Source organism: Perna viridis, chromosome 4 (assembly GCF_037379345.1).
Source record: "Perna viridis isolate PV_CMFRI_1.1 ecotype Kerala chromosome 4, ASM3737934v1, whole genome shotgun sequence".
In the NCBI taxonomy this organism is placed as follows: Eukaryota; Metazoa; Mollusca; class Bivalvia; order Mytilida; family Mytilidae; genus Perna; species Perna viridis.
Window position 1 is genome coordinate 11206032 of NC_142448.1, and position 14183 is coordinate 11220214.

Below are 14183 nucleotides of genomic sequence, written 5' to 3' on the forward strand. Positions count from 1 at the left end.
TTAATCAGTTTCCATCTTATTTTTGGCCTTTTTATTGTAAAATCAAGACAATTTACAGTAATCTGATTACATTAATTAATAAACAAGATCTGTACTACAGGTTTTCAAACAAATTCATAAAAAATGTAAAAAAAAACAGGTGATTTTATATTTAATTTGATATAAATATTTCACATCTGTGGTTCGTTAATCATGACGTTTAGGGCTACAAACTTTAGGTTGACATATCATAAAGACCAATGGACCAATACTTAAGTTATCCCATAAAAAAGACAATTGTGCCATACTATCATACCATCATAAAAATGAACAGAAACCATCAACAACATTAGCAGTAATCATCATGAGTTTTCCTCAATCATCTCTCTGCAGGGTAATTCATTTACAACTATCAATCATTTCATAAGAGATTCAAAACATAAAAACAAATAATCTATGATAAAAAGATATGTGCTTACATAAAATTTAAAGCATAATCTTAGTAAGTTATATAGTATATTTGATCTCAACTCAAGATCACAAGTAACCAAATTCTATCACAGATATATTAGAACAGGCACAAAGCAGTAACCACAGCACTAAGGTCACATACATTCATAAATTTAAAAAATACATGAAACTCTCCAAATATTTCTTTCAGGAACAGTTGGCCTTGCATTATTGATGTTATTTAAAATGCAGAGGCAATGTAAAATGAAAGGTTGGAAGATGAAGCATTTAAAGTTAATCATATATAACAAAATAGCAATGTGTTTCTCCGACAAAATAAAGCTCTGTAATGATACTAAGTGTGTACAAAATTAGGGAGAAAAAAATAATAAAAATCTCATTTAAGACCCATAATTCCTTTACATGCTTTTGTACAAATTACAACATGTTTTTGTTTTTACATAAATGGTTGAAAGCATGTACAGTTAAAAATAGTAACATCAATTTATGAGGTATGATCATCATAAAACAAAATCAAGGTCAATATGGCATTGTTTTTCAACCTCTATCATTATTGTATAAGTTAAAAACAATGATACAAGTGGTTTTTTTTTGTTTAAAATTCCTTTATAATTATAGATTATAAAAAAAATGATATAATAACATTACTTTGAATAACAAAAATTATTTTAACATACAAACATGCAAACAATACTGAAAATGTAAAGCACCCAAGGGAGATAATTAATTTTCTTCTCTAAATATCAACAGTCTTCAGATTTTCATGCTGCATGTTGAACTAGAAAGTTCAAATGCTACTATTATGTCACTTTTTTCACTTAAAAAAAATCTCAAGATATTTAAAAAGACTAGTTTATCTCCCTTCTCTATACAAAGTCAACAAAAAATAATTCTTATTGTGCAACAAACGATTGAAATTTTACAAGTTTTCAAATATGTTATGGCATTAAAAATAGTGAAACGGTCATTATATCACTTGTGACGCTAATTATTTTTGTTTTCAACTACAGTGCCAACACAAGCATTGATAATTTCATTCAAGGATGAAAACATTGATGTAATGTAATTTTAACTGTCCCTATTTTCCTATCAACCTTGTCTTCAAGTGTACCTTCCTAACACCATGTTCTGCATAAATTCTGGTACCTGTAAAAAACATTTTTCTGGTTGAAGGCAAACAATTAACATGGAAGTATAACTAAAAAATTTCCATGCTGTAATCATTCTATATCAGCAATCAAAATATATTGACAGTATATTTACTGCAGATATACTGTCACTGACAGTATACAACACTTTGGCTCCACCTACTTTCAAACCCTGGCATGAACTATATGTGTATTGTAGTGTCACTATCAGGGGCCACTAGTACGGAAAATTTGTAAAAAACATGTCGTATAAAAAATTAAACTTGATTAAAAAATGATTAAGATTGTAGTATAATGACAATAAAAGTATACCAACTAGAAATAAAAACAATAAATGAATTGGAAAAAAATGCTTGGCACAGCCTTGTGTTTTATCCTGATTCTTTAATAACCTCATCCATATATTGTTTTTATTTCAAGTCAATATATCGTTATTGTCCTTATATTCATATAACAAAATCAGGAATTGTCTACCGGTATATCATCAAAGGGGCTGTATGTCCACAGTAAGAATTGGAAATCAAATAAAAAATCATTTCATGAAAAAATCTACTTCAATGTTCATGATATTTAAACAAAGTAGAAATAATGAAAATGAAAATAACAAATACAAGCAGTAGCTACCTCTTCGGGATTATTTAAAGCTTGCGAAATCATCTTTTCTATGTTCCTCATCATTGCTACTTTCTGCATTGGAGTCAATGGATATGTAACCTTCTCAGGTGTTGGTTTACCCTACAATTAGACAAAAAAAAAGATGTCCACACAAGTCATATCACATTACCTTAACTTTATCAGTTAGATTTATACTTGGACGTGTACTTAAACTTATTGTTTATCGTGTATTACTACCATGAATTTTCATTTTGGAATGTTTTATGCTATACATGTAGTTGTTTCAAGGTGTCCTTATCATGCTATAATATCGCCACTGAAGACCTTCCACCATCAATTATTCAATCTTAAAACCTTTGATGACAATCATTCAGCTAAGGGATTTGGCTAAAGAATTGATCCTTTAGCCAAGCTGATTCACTTGCTATTCAAATCTACTATCAACTGCATATGCAATGCTGATTTAACTGTTCTGTCACAATATCAGTGAAATATTTTTCTTTATCATGTAACTTTTGGGCTTTTTTTATTGTTGATCTTCATATTAGATATTACTGCTAAGGTGTTTTTCACCTAAGTGAATCTCTAATTTATTTTCTAGATTTATTCAAAACTTGAGAATAGTATTGCTTCCTAACATACACTTTTTAGTTGACATTCTGTCAGAACTTGTTTTCAGTCAAAAGAACTTCTCACCTTGTACCAAAAAGTAACTGATATAGTATGACCTTCATTTGGAATTGATTCAACTTGGTGCCACCTACCAATGAGAAAAAGAATTTAATTTATTGCAGTTTTAACCAAAGAATGCCAACAATATATATTTAAAAAGTTATTTTAAGTTATTTTCATTTTCTTGCGAAATGACATAATGCAATGCCATATCTGGAAAATCTGATCTTTCTCTGATCTTTCATCTTTTGAAAGCATTATTAAAATGAGATTTTTTACTACAGATGTAAGAAACATACACACCTATAACATTAATTAATTTAAGTAGTCACTATGGATACCATGATGTTGAAATGTGACCAAGACAAAAATGCACACATGGTACAAACCTATCATCATGAAGATATTACAATAACAAACTTCACACTACACATTACCCCTAACAGGATTAATACCCATGATTTTTTCGCAGAGAACACATTGACCAAATTTACCAGCAAATTCACTTCAAACATATATTCCTGACAATATGCACATAGCAATACGGTAATTTAACACCCTATTAAGTTTCATAACTATCCTGCAAGTTGTTGAGTAGCAGACAACACATGAGACCAAGTTATGCTGAAAAAAACCTTCATTTCTACTACATTTGCCCAAACATAAATTCCTGAAAATATGCACATACTAATATGGTAATCTAACATCCCCTTAAGTTTCATAAAAATCCTTCAAGTCATTAAGAGGAATTGAAGACAACACATGAGACCAAGTTTTGCTGAAAAATGCCTACCAGTAAGTCCAACAACTGTCATTTCTACAATTTTTGTCCAAACATAAATTCCTTATGGTATGCACATCTCCATGTGGTTATATTACATCCCATAAAGTTTCATAACAATGCTGAAAGCTGTTTAGAAAATACTAGGGACAGGAAGACAGACAGGGTGAAACCTATATACCCCCCTCCAAACTTCATTTGCAGTGGGTAAGTGGGTATAATAACAAATTTCATAATATTCCTACGAAAGTTTGTACCCCACATGACCAACATAAATTTACTTTGAATGGGGCATCAAAAACATGCAAGAAGGTTCTACTAGAATTGTAACTAACTTCACTCAAAATCAGTGATATTTTCAAACTGGCATTACTGCTTAGATTTAGACCAAAAAAGCCCATGCAAATCCATTTATCATACGTACAACATAAACACTGTAGGACATCTACATTGTACAGGGTTTGACACGAACTTTTCTCGCTAGGTAGTCCACAGGACTATCTGATAGAAACCGTAATTTAGGTAGTGCCCAAAATTATTTTGCAGTTCTTTCCTTAGGACTAATAAAATTTTATGTATTAATGTGATAGCCCAAGGGACTACCAATTAAAATTTCATGGCAGTCCTCTCTCAAATTAAGGTAGGCACAGGACTACTGGACTACTGTTAGTGTCAAACCCTGTACATTATAAGTTAGTCCTTATTAACAGAATTAATCATACCAATATATAGGAAGATACAAAACATCCCCAGGGCCAACAACTGTCTCAAAACCACAGGCTTTCTTAAAGTTAGGAAATTTTTCTAAATCTGGTTCTTCAAAGTCTACCTATTGGAAGATGAAAAAACATGACTTACTTTATATGGCAAGATTTATAGTCATTTTTGGTTTAGAATACTATGGCATTAGCAGCATATTTTAGGTATAGATATAATATATCAGTACAGGAAGTAAAGCCCTAGTTTTCTGTGAAGGAGAATAAATATAGTATTGGCTTAAACAGCGAACTATTTTTCTTTTATTTTAACCATTGATAGTTCCTTGATTTGTTTTGCCTCTCAACAGGTCACTATTTGTTTGTCTGTTTAGGAACAGCACAATACAGTTTGAAGACCTACCTGACTCTGCCTATCACAAGGGTGATATGTAGGGTGAGCATACAGATTGGGAAACTCATCTGGTGGAAACAGGATAAATCTCTTATATCCATAAACTTGTGCAAAAAAGTTTTCCTGCTCATCATAATGGGCTGGAGTGATATTTCCTAAAGCAGAATATCAAAAATATGTATTTTTTTATAGAAATTGATAGTAAAATATTGTACATTGGTATTGTCATTCATTTGAAAAAAAATAAGCATATTAAAAAAACTTACCAGAAGCTTGTAGAATGTAGAATATGTGTTAATCAAAATGCTATTAGCACTGGATGTTTGTTCATGATTGTGAAAATTGTAGCAAGAATAGAATTTAAAAAAATAACATGATGCAAAAAAAAAACTGTAATCATATGTTAAGAAAATATCAAAATCAGCCCCAAAAACTAAAGTGTTTCAAATAAACTTGAAAACTGCATAATTCACAAGTTGAATATGTGACTTTGTTAAAAAAAAACAGTTTCACTGCTGTTAATGCATGTATTCACTAAAATTGTAGAAAAAATAAAGCAAAATTAGAAAATTTAGGTGACTTGTTTTTAAAACCTTATTTCAGAAATATAAATTATTAATCAATACTTTTGAAAAACAATACCCAACTTCACACACATTTATAAATTTTGTTCCATTTCACATTTTAAACAAATTACATGTATATAAAAATATCCATTAATTTGCAATAACATTCAAAATCTATTTGAACAGAGTACCAGTATTTATGGCTACACAGTAACACTGTAATTATACTTAAAACCAATTACAGCCTAAGAAAATATTTTTGTAGATGTACATTAAGACATATTTTATCAATTTGAAATTTCCTCAGAATTTTGGTTGGTTTAAATTACTGCTCTTGACTTCATGTTTATTAATCACAATATATTGAGGAAATAATGAAAATTATAACTGAAAAAAGTTTTATTTGAACATGCTAAAACATGTTTAATGTTTCTTTACACATTCTGCAAGACCTAAATTTCTTAAACGCAAATTGGTTATTAAACATCTTTCAAGGCCTAAAAGGAGTCAGAAAATTGAAAGACTATATCCTGAATTTATTTTCAGTAACGATAAAATATTGTTAAGCGAATTAATTGTCTGAAATATATTAAATGATTTTAAAAGAGGAATTGAATGACACTGGCTATATTTTGTGTAGTGTTCAGAAATAGTAGGACAGAACCCGATGAACTGGTGAAATAGGGTAATATTGATTTTGAAGGATGAAAAAAAAGTACATCTTTATCTTTAACGCCAGCAATTATCATCCATATTCTTATAACTATGTAAAACAGTAGCATGAAAACATCCCCTTGTTTGTTTACCTTCCTGTCCAATCAGAAGCATATTATTAGTCAGTGGACCAAACTTATTTTTCTTCTGTTGAGCAGTCACCCAGTTCCAATTAAACCCCATGAAGTCTGTTACAATATTTTTTCCAACTGTTTCATTCAATGTTTGCTGCAGATATAATCTTAAAGTACAAAGAAAATGTAAATATACTAATAATAACTAGAGGCATGTGATATGATGATTATGCACTCAAGGGTTTTCAGGTAGACATGGGTCATAAACACTGACCAGGAAATGCAAAATAAACATTAATTGGACTTGACCCGTTTTTTTATGGTTCAAAGCATAGTGTTTAAATTTGAAAAGATTTGATTAAATGGATCTTCAAATAACTCAATGGCTCCTCTAAGATTCCAGTCAACCCCTTTCATCAATCAAAACATTTTTTTTGGTGGTATGCAGGGTTCTCAATAAGTGCTGGCATCTGGCGATTTCGCCATCTGCTTTGACATTGGAGCCGGCTATTTTGTTGTTAAAAAAAAATTACATATCTTTTGGTAAATGAGGGCCCTACATGGTGCCACCCACTTTTAATTTTTTTCCACCTACTTTAAAACTTATTGAGAACCCTGGGTATGGATTCAAGTAGTATAACTGCACAGAGATCTAAACATTTTCACTCAAGTTATTGCCTAAAAAAAAAACAGAAAAGTGGTCATAACCAAACAAATCATTCAAACCTTCCTTTTTGAACCTTATGGATCCATATACTTCCTCATTCAATAGTCTGAATAAATGCAAAATTTACTATATTTAAACTCATACCAAATTTGGCCCTTTCTTTAAATTGTGTAGGTCATAATCTCAAAATCAATTGCAGTGAGGCCCTTGTGGTACATAAAATTATGTTACCATATCTTATGCTTCTACCTGAGTTACAGATAAGTTATATGAAATTTCCCCCCTTTTTCACCCCTACTTCCAAAACAGTTAGGGCCAGGACCATAATCTAAAAACTGTAAAATTTTATCAAGATCCATCAACTAATAATCAAGTTTTTGCTAGGACACAAAGTGTCTGTACAGAGGGTGACATGGTCAACTACAACACCTAATAAATTCTGAACTTATAGTTTATATGTGTTTCATGGAATTTACCTTTGTCCCTTTGATTTTGATTTGTTCAATTTCCTTACAAACTCATCAAAGGTGAGTTCTGCTTGATCCATGGGTTTCTTAAAATCTTTAATATTGGTACACTTCTTATCATCAAAGTACTTGAATCTTTTATTGTTGGAAAAATATGTCATGAATTTTCCATTGCCAATATTTTCTTGAAGGTAATCTATATTCCAGTGGCTTGCTGATGATACTAAATTTGTGTCAGGAATAACTACTGGCAACTTAAAATAAACAGAAAAGGATCTCAAATACAATAATCAAACAAACAATTTCAGCCTTTAACTGTCAGAATAAAAAGAAATGTTCTCAGTTCAATTCATCAAATAATTTCATTAATCTTGTTACCATATTTTAACACTTAAAAATATGACAAAATTACTATGTACTTTCAATATAAAGGCAAGAATTCTTATAGGATTTTTATGAGATAGGTCCAGATAGCATGCGGATGCATTATTGAGCATAGCAGCATTTGTAACCTCAGTAATACATGTAGGTAAGGTACATCAGGTTACATGCTTACAAAGAAATAAGGCAGTAATTTGTAATGGTTACTATTTAGTACAAATACAGATAATGAATGGTTCATTCAGTAACAAATTTCATTGCAATCATTTTCATGTATAACCAAGCTTACAATAGTTACATTGGTTACATCTAATCATTTAATGTCTTCCTTGTATATTTTCCCAGTACACAGTTTATTTTTATTCGGGTTAAAAGGCTTCATGTACTGAGTACTTTAACTATTTAAAAGATTAAAGTAAATTGGGAATTCTTTCCAAACTCAGGTTACACTGGTTACAATGATTACTGTAAATGTATTATTTTCACGGTTGGTAATTTTTGCATATTCTGTTAAGTGCAATATTTGCGGGTATAAATTTTTCCTTATTTCAAAAAAATGATAATTGTTATATAGTGTTAAAAATCAATTTCAGGGGGACTGTTTTTCATGCTTTTCTGCCTACCATAAAAATAGCAAAAATTAGTACACTGCAAAAATTTAATCTTTTACAGTACATGGTTACATCTGATCATTTAATGTTTACTTTGTATTGTTTCCCAAAACTTGGGGCATTTTCATTACGGTCACATGGGTAAACTGTAGAAGTATACAAGAAAAAAAAATCAATAGTAGCTCATATAACCAATATATCCAGTGTACCCTTCATAAATACATGTATTAAGAAAATGTCCAAGAAAGCAGGTGGAAAGTTTTTTAATAGACCACAATTCACTTTTAATTACTGTTTATGTACAGAGAAAACAGTATAACATTACCTGTTATATAACCATTTAACTGGGTGTAGCCACATCTAGTATAGGGGTTACAAATGTTGATATAGTGGATTTTGCACACAATTTTCGTCAAATGAGATTTATATAGTTGTCTACTATAAAAATCCTTGAATGTGCCTACTTCTTAAATAAAATAAATTAGGTTTCAGATAATGTAGACCACAATAAACATTTACCATATAAGTTGAGCATGGAAAATGACGAGAAAACAGTTGTTAAACAAAATATCTACCCTGGATATTTGGAAAAGTGAAAGTAGACATGACATTCCGCATTTAAAATAGGCTATAAATATGTACCCCATTTTCAATCCGCTCCTCACATTCTGGGTCATGACAGCTTAATCTCGGAATAGATTCGGTAGAAAATATGTACTTTTTTACTTCAAAAGTCTTTCTACCATCAGTAAGTTTTTTTGTCTGAGACATTTTGTAGACGACTATAGAGTTGTCTCCTTTTATAACAAAACTATATTTCTTTGCAAAATTAATTTATGGTGTAAAGGTTCGGAAACAAAATTTGCAAATATAACCAATTGCAATTGTCTATCCTCAATTTGTCTTGAGACAGAGAGAGAGAGAAAAAAAAACAACAACAAAAGCTTAGAATTTTTTTTTATTAATATAAGAACTATTTTGCCACAATGTAAATATCGGCCAAAACGCGGAGGTTTATCATTGTGATTAGTCAATTCGCAATCTATACAGTATAAAGGTACTAAAATATACACCGGTGGCAGCACACTCTTCACGTTGACGTACTCCCAAACAGTTAGTGTGGGGAAATGCTCTCGGACATACGTGGAGTCTTAGAGTAGGCCAGAGCGTCATCAGAGCAGCCCAGCTATAGGACATACTCCGAGTTCGAAGGCTGGGCTCTGCTACCTCCAACTACTAACAGACATCCGCAAGAAAGTCAAGACCGTTAAAACCACCAACCTGACCAGTAGCAGTCCGTCCGTGTGAGATCCGACAGAATAGCCTGTGACCCTCATACTCACTTTGGTAGTGGAGGCCAATACTGCCAGTCTTAGTAAAGTGTTAGTGTTCGGTACAATTTTCTTGTTGCCCTTATAAGCCCGGTTATTCTATATGGCTGTGAAATTTGGGGAACCAATTGTAATTTCAAAAATTGTCAACCATTTGAACATCTCCACTTAAAATTTATAAAAGAAATCCTTGGTGTTCACAGTAAGGAAACAAATTCTGCATGCTTAGCAGAACTAAAAAGACAACCTCTCAAAGTCAAAATTATGGTTCAAGTTATTAAATTCTGGAACACATTATTAACTCCAAAACACCCTTATAAATGAAATATATAAAAAAAATAAATATTCCACAAAATAATACATGGTTAACAACAGTTCACAATTGGATAAAAGAACTTGGTTTTAATTACATTTTAACTGATACACATCTACTTAAACATAATTTAAAACATATAAAGCAAAGAATCATTGATCAAAGTATTCAAAATCAACTCTGTACATTGAGAGATAATAAGAAACTTCTGATATTTAATAAAATCTATAAGGTTAACAAAAAAACATCTTATGTTGATACATGAAAATACAAATCAGGCAGATCTATAATTTGCAAATACCGAATAAGTACGCACTCTCTTTCAATAGAGAGAGGACGATACAAAAACATTCCAGCTAATAAACGCATTTGCAAATCATGTCAATTAAATCAAATTGAAGATGAAACCCATTTCTTCATACACAGTCCCGCCTGCATTAACTAAAAACGATTTAATAACTAAAATTTAAAAATATATAAACCACTTCAACTCACTAACAGAAAACAACATAAGTTTGATTTTTAACTCTAACTCACTCCCAATACTCAAGGCAACAATTGATTATATCAACAACTGCCAAGCATTCATTCTTCTGGAACGGAAGGGGGTCCGGGACGCTGGGATATTATGTCAAGTTGGAATTTTTTCAGCAGCAGCTGAATATATTTTTTATGAAGATCTACATTGTAAAGGAACGCGGGAAAATAATCCCAGCACCAGTCCCAATGTATAGAAATGGTCGGTGCCTAAGGTTTTTATAGATCTAATATATTTAAAGCATATTTAACTGGTGCACTGGCGAAGAAATTTTCAAGATTCTTCTTACTGATTTTAATAATGGCAAAGTAAATTGAGACACAATTGTTTAAACTAGCTTGGATTCAATATTTAGTACGACCAAGGATTTTTTTTAATTGACTATTTTGGCTTTGTTTCAGTTTAAGATTTTAATCAAAGGGAAGTGACTTTTTACGTTTTTGTAACCCGACAGACTGGTTTACTGTCAAATTAGAGCAATGGGCAGCAGTATTCAAATATTCAATTAATTAGAACCGCGGTAAGTACTTGGATAACTTATTTCAAACCATTCAGGTATTTACTGAAGTCAAAATAGTTTAAGTGTCCAAGAAAAGTAGAAAATAAAAAAATCCATGGTAACAGAACGACGACACTCCTCCAAAATAAACTAAAAAATCAAATAACGACACGAAGACACATTAATGACCCACATTGACATTGGGTGAAATCATTTCGCATTTCAAACCTAAGTATCAGGGTGCTTTATGGTTAGATTAAATAAGGGGTCATTCTCACACTTTGTCTACAGATACGTTGTATCAGAACCATGGCACTGCAAACGTTAAAAAAAATTACATACTTCTTCTCCAAATTGTCTCAATAAGATGGTCAGTAAAAACAATCCAATTATTCTTTCAGATACAGCATTATTTTGGATATCCCACGGGTAAGAAATTCTTTTTGCAAAAATTCAGTTCATTATGCAGCTTGCCTGAACAAATCAGGTCTGAAAGTAGCTTTTCCCAATTTAAAAGTTTGCCTCAGTGCTGGAATGGCTCAGAATATAGATGCAGTGCGTGCAAGTGGTCATATTTATTATCTCTGTTTTGTAGCCCGACTCCAAAAGGGAGGTTATTGTGACTGGTCCAATAGCTATCCTGTTGTTTATGTTAGGTCTTCCCTTGGAAGATCTCTCTTTTCTCAAGTGATTTATTTCCTTTTGCTCTTGAAGTTTCTCATTTCCAAATAATTGTGTTGCTTTTTGTCATAGGTACTTGGGGTCGAGATTTTTTTCCAGCAAATATTGCACTTGTAATATATGAAGTTTTCTGATGTATGTGGAACGACTGTTATATATATCCTTTTAAAAAAAACCCGATCCCAAGTACCTGTGACGGCTGTGGTCTTGCAACCATTTACCTTAACTCAATCCTTTGACCTGCAATTTTCTTCAATATTCATCTATGTTTGCGCGGTTGTCTCATTATGACATTTCATCATCTACACATCAAACCGAGTTTTTTTTCAAAGCCGTTTTCAGAGCTAATTCTTTCCAAGCTGTCCAGAAGATGTTTGTTTTAGACTCTATATACTGAAGTAGTTGAGGGGAAACATTTATGAAGGAAAAATCTTTATCTATAAATAGATGATAACAGCACCAAGTAAATGACATACTAAAGAGCAACATATAACACTTGCATGTCGAGACTGCTCAGTAGCAGAAATAGACCTAGGCATCAGGCGAAATCTTGCTTCATTAAGTGGATTACTTATTATTTTACAGTAGAACTCACAACATCCGCGATCAAGTTTCTAGGCACAGACCATAGTCAATGGAAAGGAGTGAAACGTGAAATGGAAAGGATTAAAAATAACCATAAAATTCATAGTTCAAAACCAGCATGCAAGAGACATTTTCGCATCTTTCATTTCATTTAGAAGTCCGTATAAGTTCGCACTATCTTAGGATTTGTTTCTTTGGCCTGTTTGATCACGTGGTGACAGTAGAACAGTTGCCAACCATCCCATGCGTATTAATTTCTCACGTGACCTTAGAAGAAAAGTAATCTCACTGGTTCCCTGCAGATCAATATTATAAGGGACCATACGATCGCTAAATATATGTGTTTATGAGAAACTTGTGGAACAAAACTATTACTGGGTTTCAATGTTAAGGAGAAAAGTTGCTGAAGCTGAAGGGCACGCCATTCGGGAAACAGTTTTACTACTTTTTTAAAGGTGGGTAACTGCACAAAATTTCATTCAAATGAGCAACTCGGACTCCACTAAAAACTGGGAGCATGGACCAGGTGCATCGGTAGGGTAAGCGTCTTCTGCTTTTATAGAAACACCCGCCGAGTTGCTCATAAAAAGTCAAGTCCGGGGTAGACAAACGAGGAAAGGAAAACTATGACCCGTTGAATAAATCAGTTTTTATGGTGCAGATGGATACATAATAATGATCCACGAGTTCATGATGACGACCATAAAACTTCTGTAGTGATGACTTCAATCTTGTAGCAACATAACCCTGTTCCAGAAGCCTATTTGTTAGAGTTGTAGCGCGATACAAAAAGTCTGCGTAGTTTAGACAAGCTCTGGCATAACGTATGAGTTGTGATATGAACACTCCATGCGCAGGTGCTGAAGGGATCTTCATTGTACATGTAACAAGACCAGTTGCAATGATTAAATTCCTATTATTATTTGTTATCTAAACACATAAACACACAACAATTTACAACACCCGTTGAAATATGTGTAACAAACATATTAGTTCTTGTCTTAGTTTGTTGGTAAAGATTTTATTTACCAAAAGTCTTCAGTTTATGTTCATTTTGAATATTTCACACCAATGCAGTAATTAGAATGGGACTTGCTAATTCTCTGATTTAGCCATCGAGTGTATGGAATCCAAATGTACTGAAAGATACAAGCTGTTTGAATACCTTTTTGAGTCTGTCAGGACTGTTCCTTATTGGGATTCTGTAAGTAACTGTATTAAGCACTGTAGAGGTGGCAGAATCCAGCATTTGGGTAATCGGATAGAACTCCGAATATGTCCCACTACTGGTTGGGCTGCTGTGTTGATGCTCTTGCCTGATTGTATGGTCATTTCATTCATATTGATGGTAATTAGACAGCAAATGCCAAAAAGGCAAATTTACATGCTTTGACTGGATTCAACAGTTGTTTAGGTACAAAAGCCTAAAATGCACTTATATGATTTTGGGATAACCCTAATTTTAAAGCCTTTTAGACATACATTTAATAAAATTTGGTTCTATTCTAATATGATAAGCAGAAGCAAATGCTTTGTAGTGAAATTTGTGAAGAAGAAAATAACATGGGAGATTGATTTGACATGTATATTTTAAATGTGTATCATCAAATTTATGTGACTGAAAAGTTGAAAAAGTTGTGGGTGATTTTTCTCCCATTTGTTTTGTCTAGGTGTCGTGACTGCTCGGTTTATAACCTTCTTTTGAAAAAAAGCTTTGTGTAAAAATTCAACAAGAAATATGTGAGCGATAGCATACTAGTGATACCCTCGCTTTTAACCACGATATAAGGAAAATAAACAAAGTCTTCGGTAAACAGGAAGTTGTTGTCGATTTATTTGTTCAAAATGGATCCTACCATATAGTCAAAAGAAAAAAAAACTCGGTAAACAGAAATTTGTTGTCGAATTTCCAAAAAAAATGAATCCAGTATAAAGCATAACTAAGGGAAAAATGTGTTACAATTCCAAGCCACTGTGACG

At 32.2% G+C, this 14183-nt stretch overlaps 1 protein-coding gene across 4 annotated transcripts; it reads right to left on the minus strand.

Moving 5' to 3' along the window:
* Positions 1–9094, minus strand: LOC148618842 (hypoxia-inducible factor 1-alpha inhibitor-like). Of its 4 annotated transcripts, none has more exons than XM_088578107.1 (8): positions 8899–9094; positions 7274–7518; positions 6149–6297; positions 4786–4931; positions 4389–4495; positions 2910–2973; positions 2223–2333; positions 1–1596 (listed from the first exon to the last, which is right to left on the minus strand). In XM_088578107.1, exons 1-8 carry the CDS (start codon positions 9025–9027, stop codon positions 1552–1554), a joined length of 996 nt encoding a protein of 331 aa, XP_088434233.1. In that variant the 5' UTR covers positions 9028–9094; the 3' UTR covers positions 1–1551. The 4 variants fall into 4 exon arrangements, with proteins under 4 accessions (XP_088434233.1, XP_088434232.1, XP_088434235.1 ...); XM_088578106.1 differs by having other exon boundaries at positions 4389–4491; positions 4782–4931; positions 8899–9081; XM_088578109.1 differs by having other exon boundaries at positions 8776–8915.
* Positions 9095–14183: the final 5089 nt, after the last annotated feature.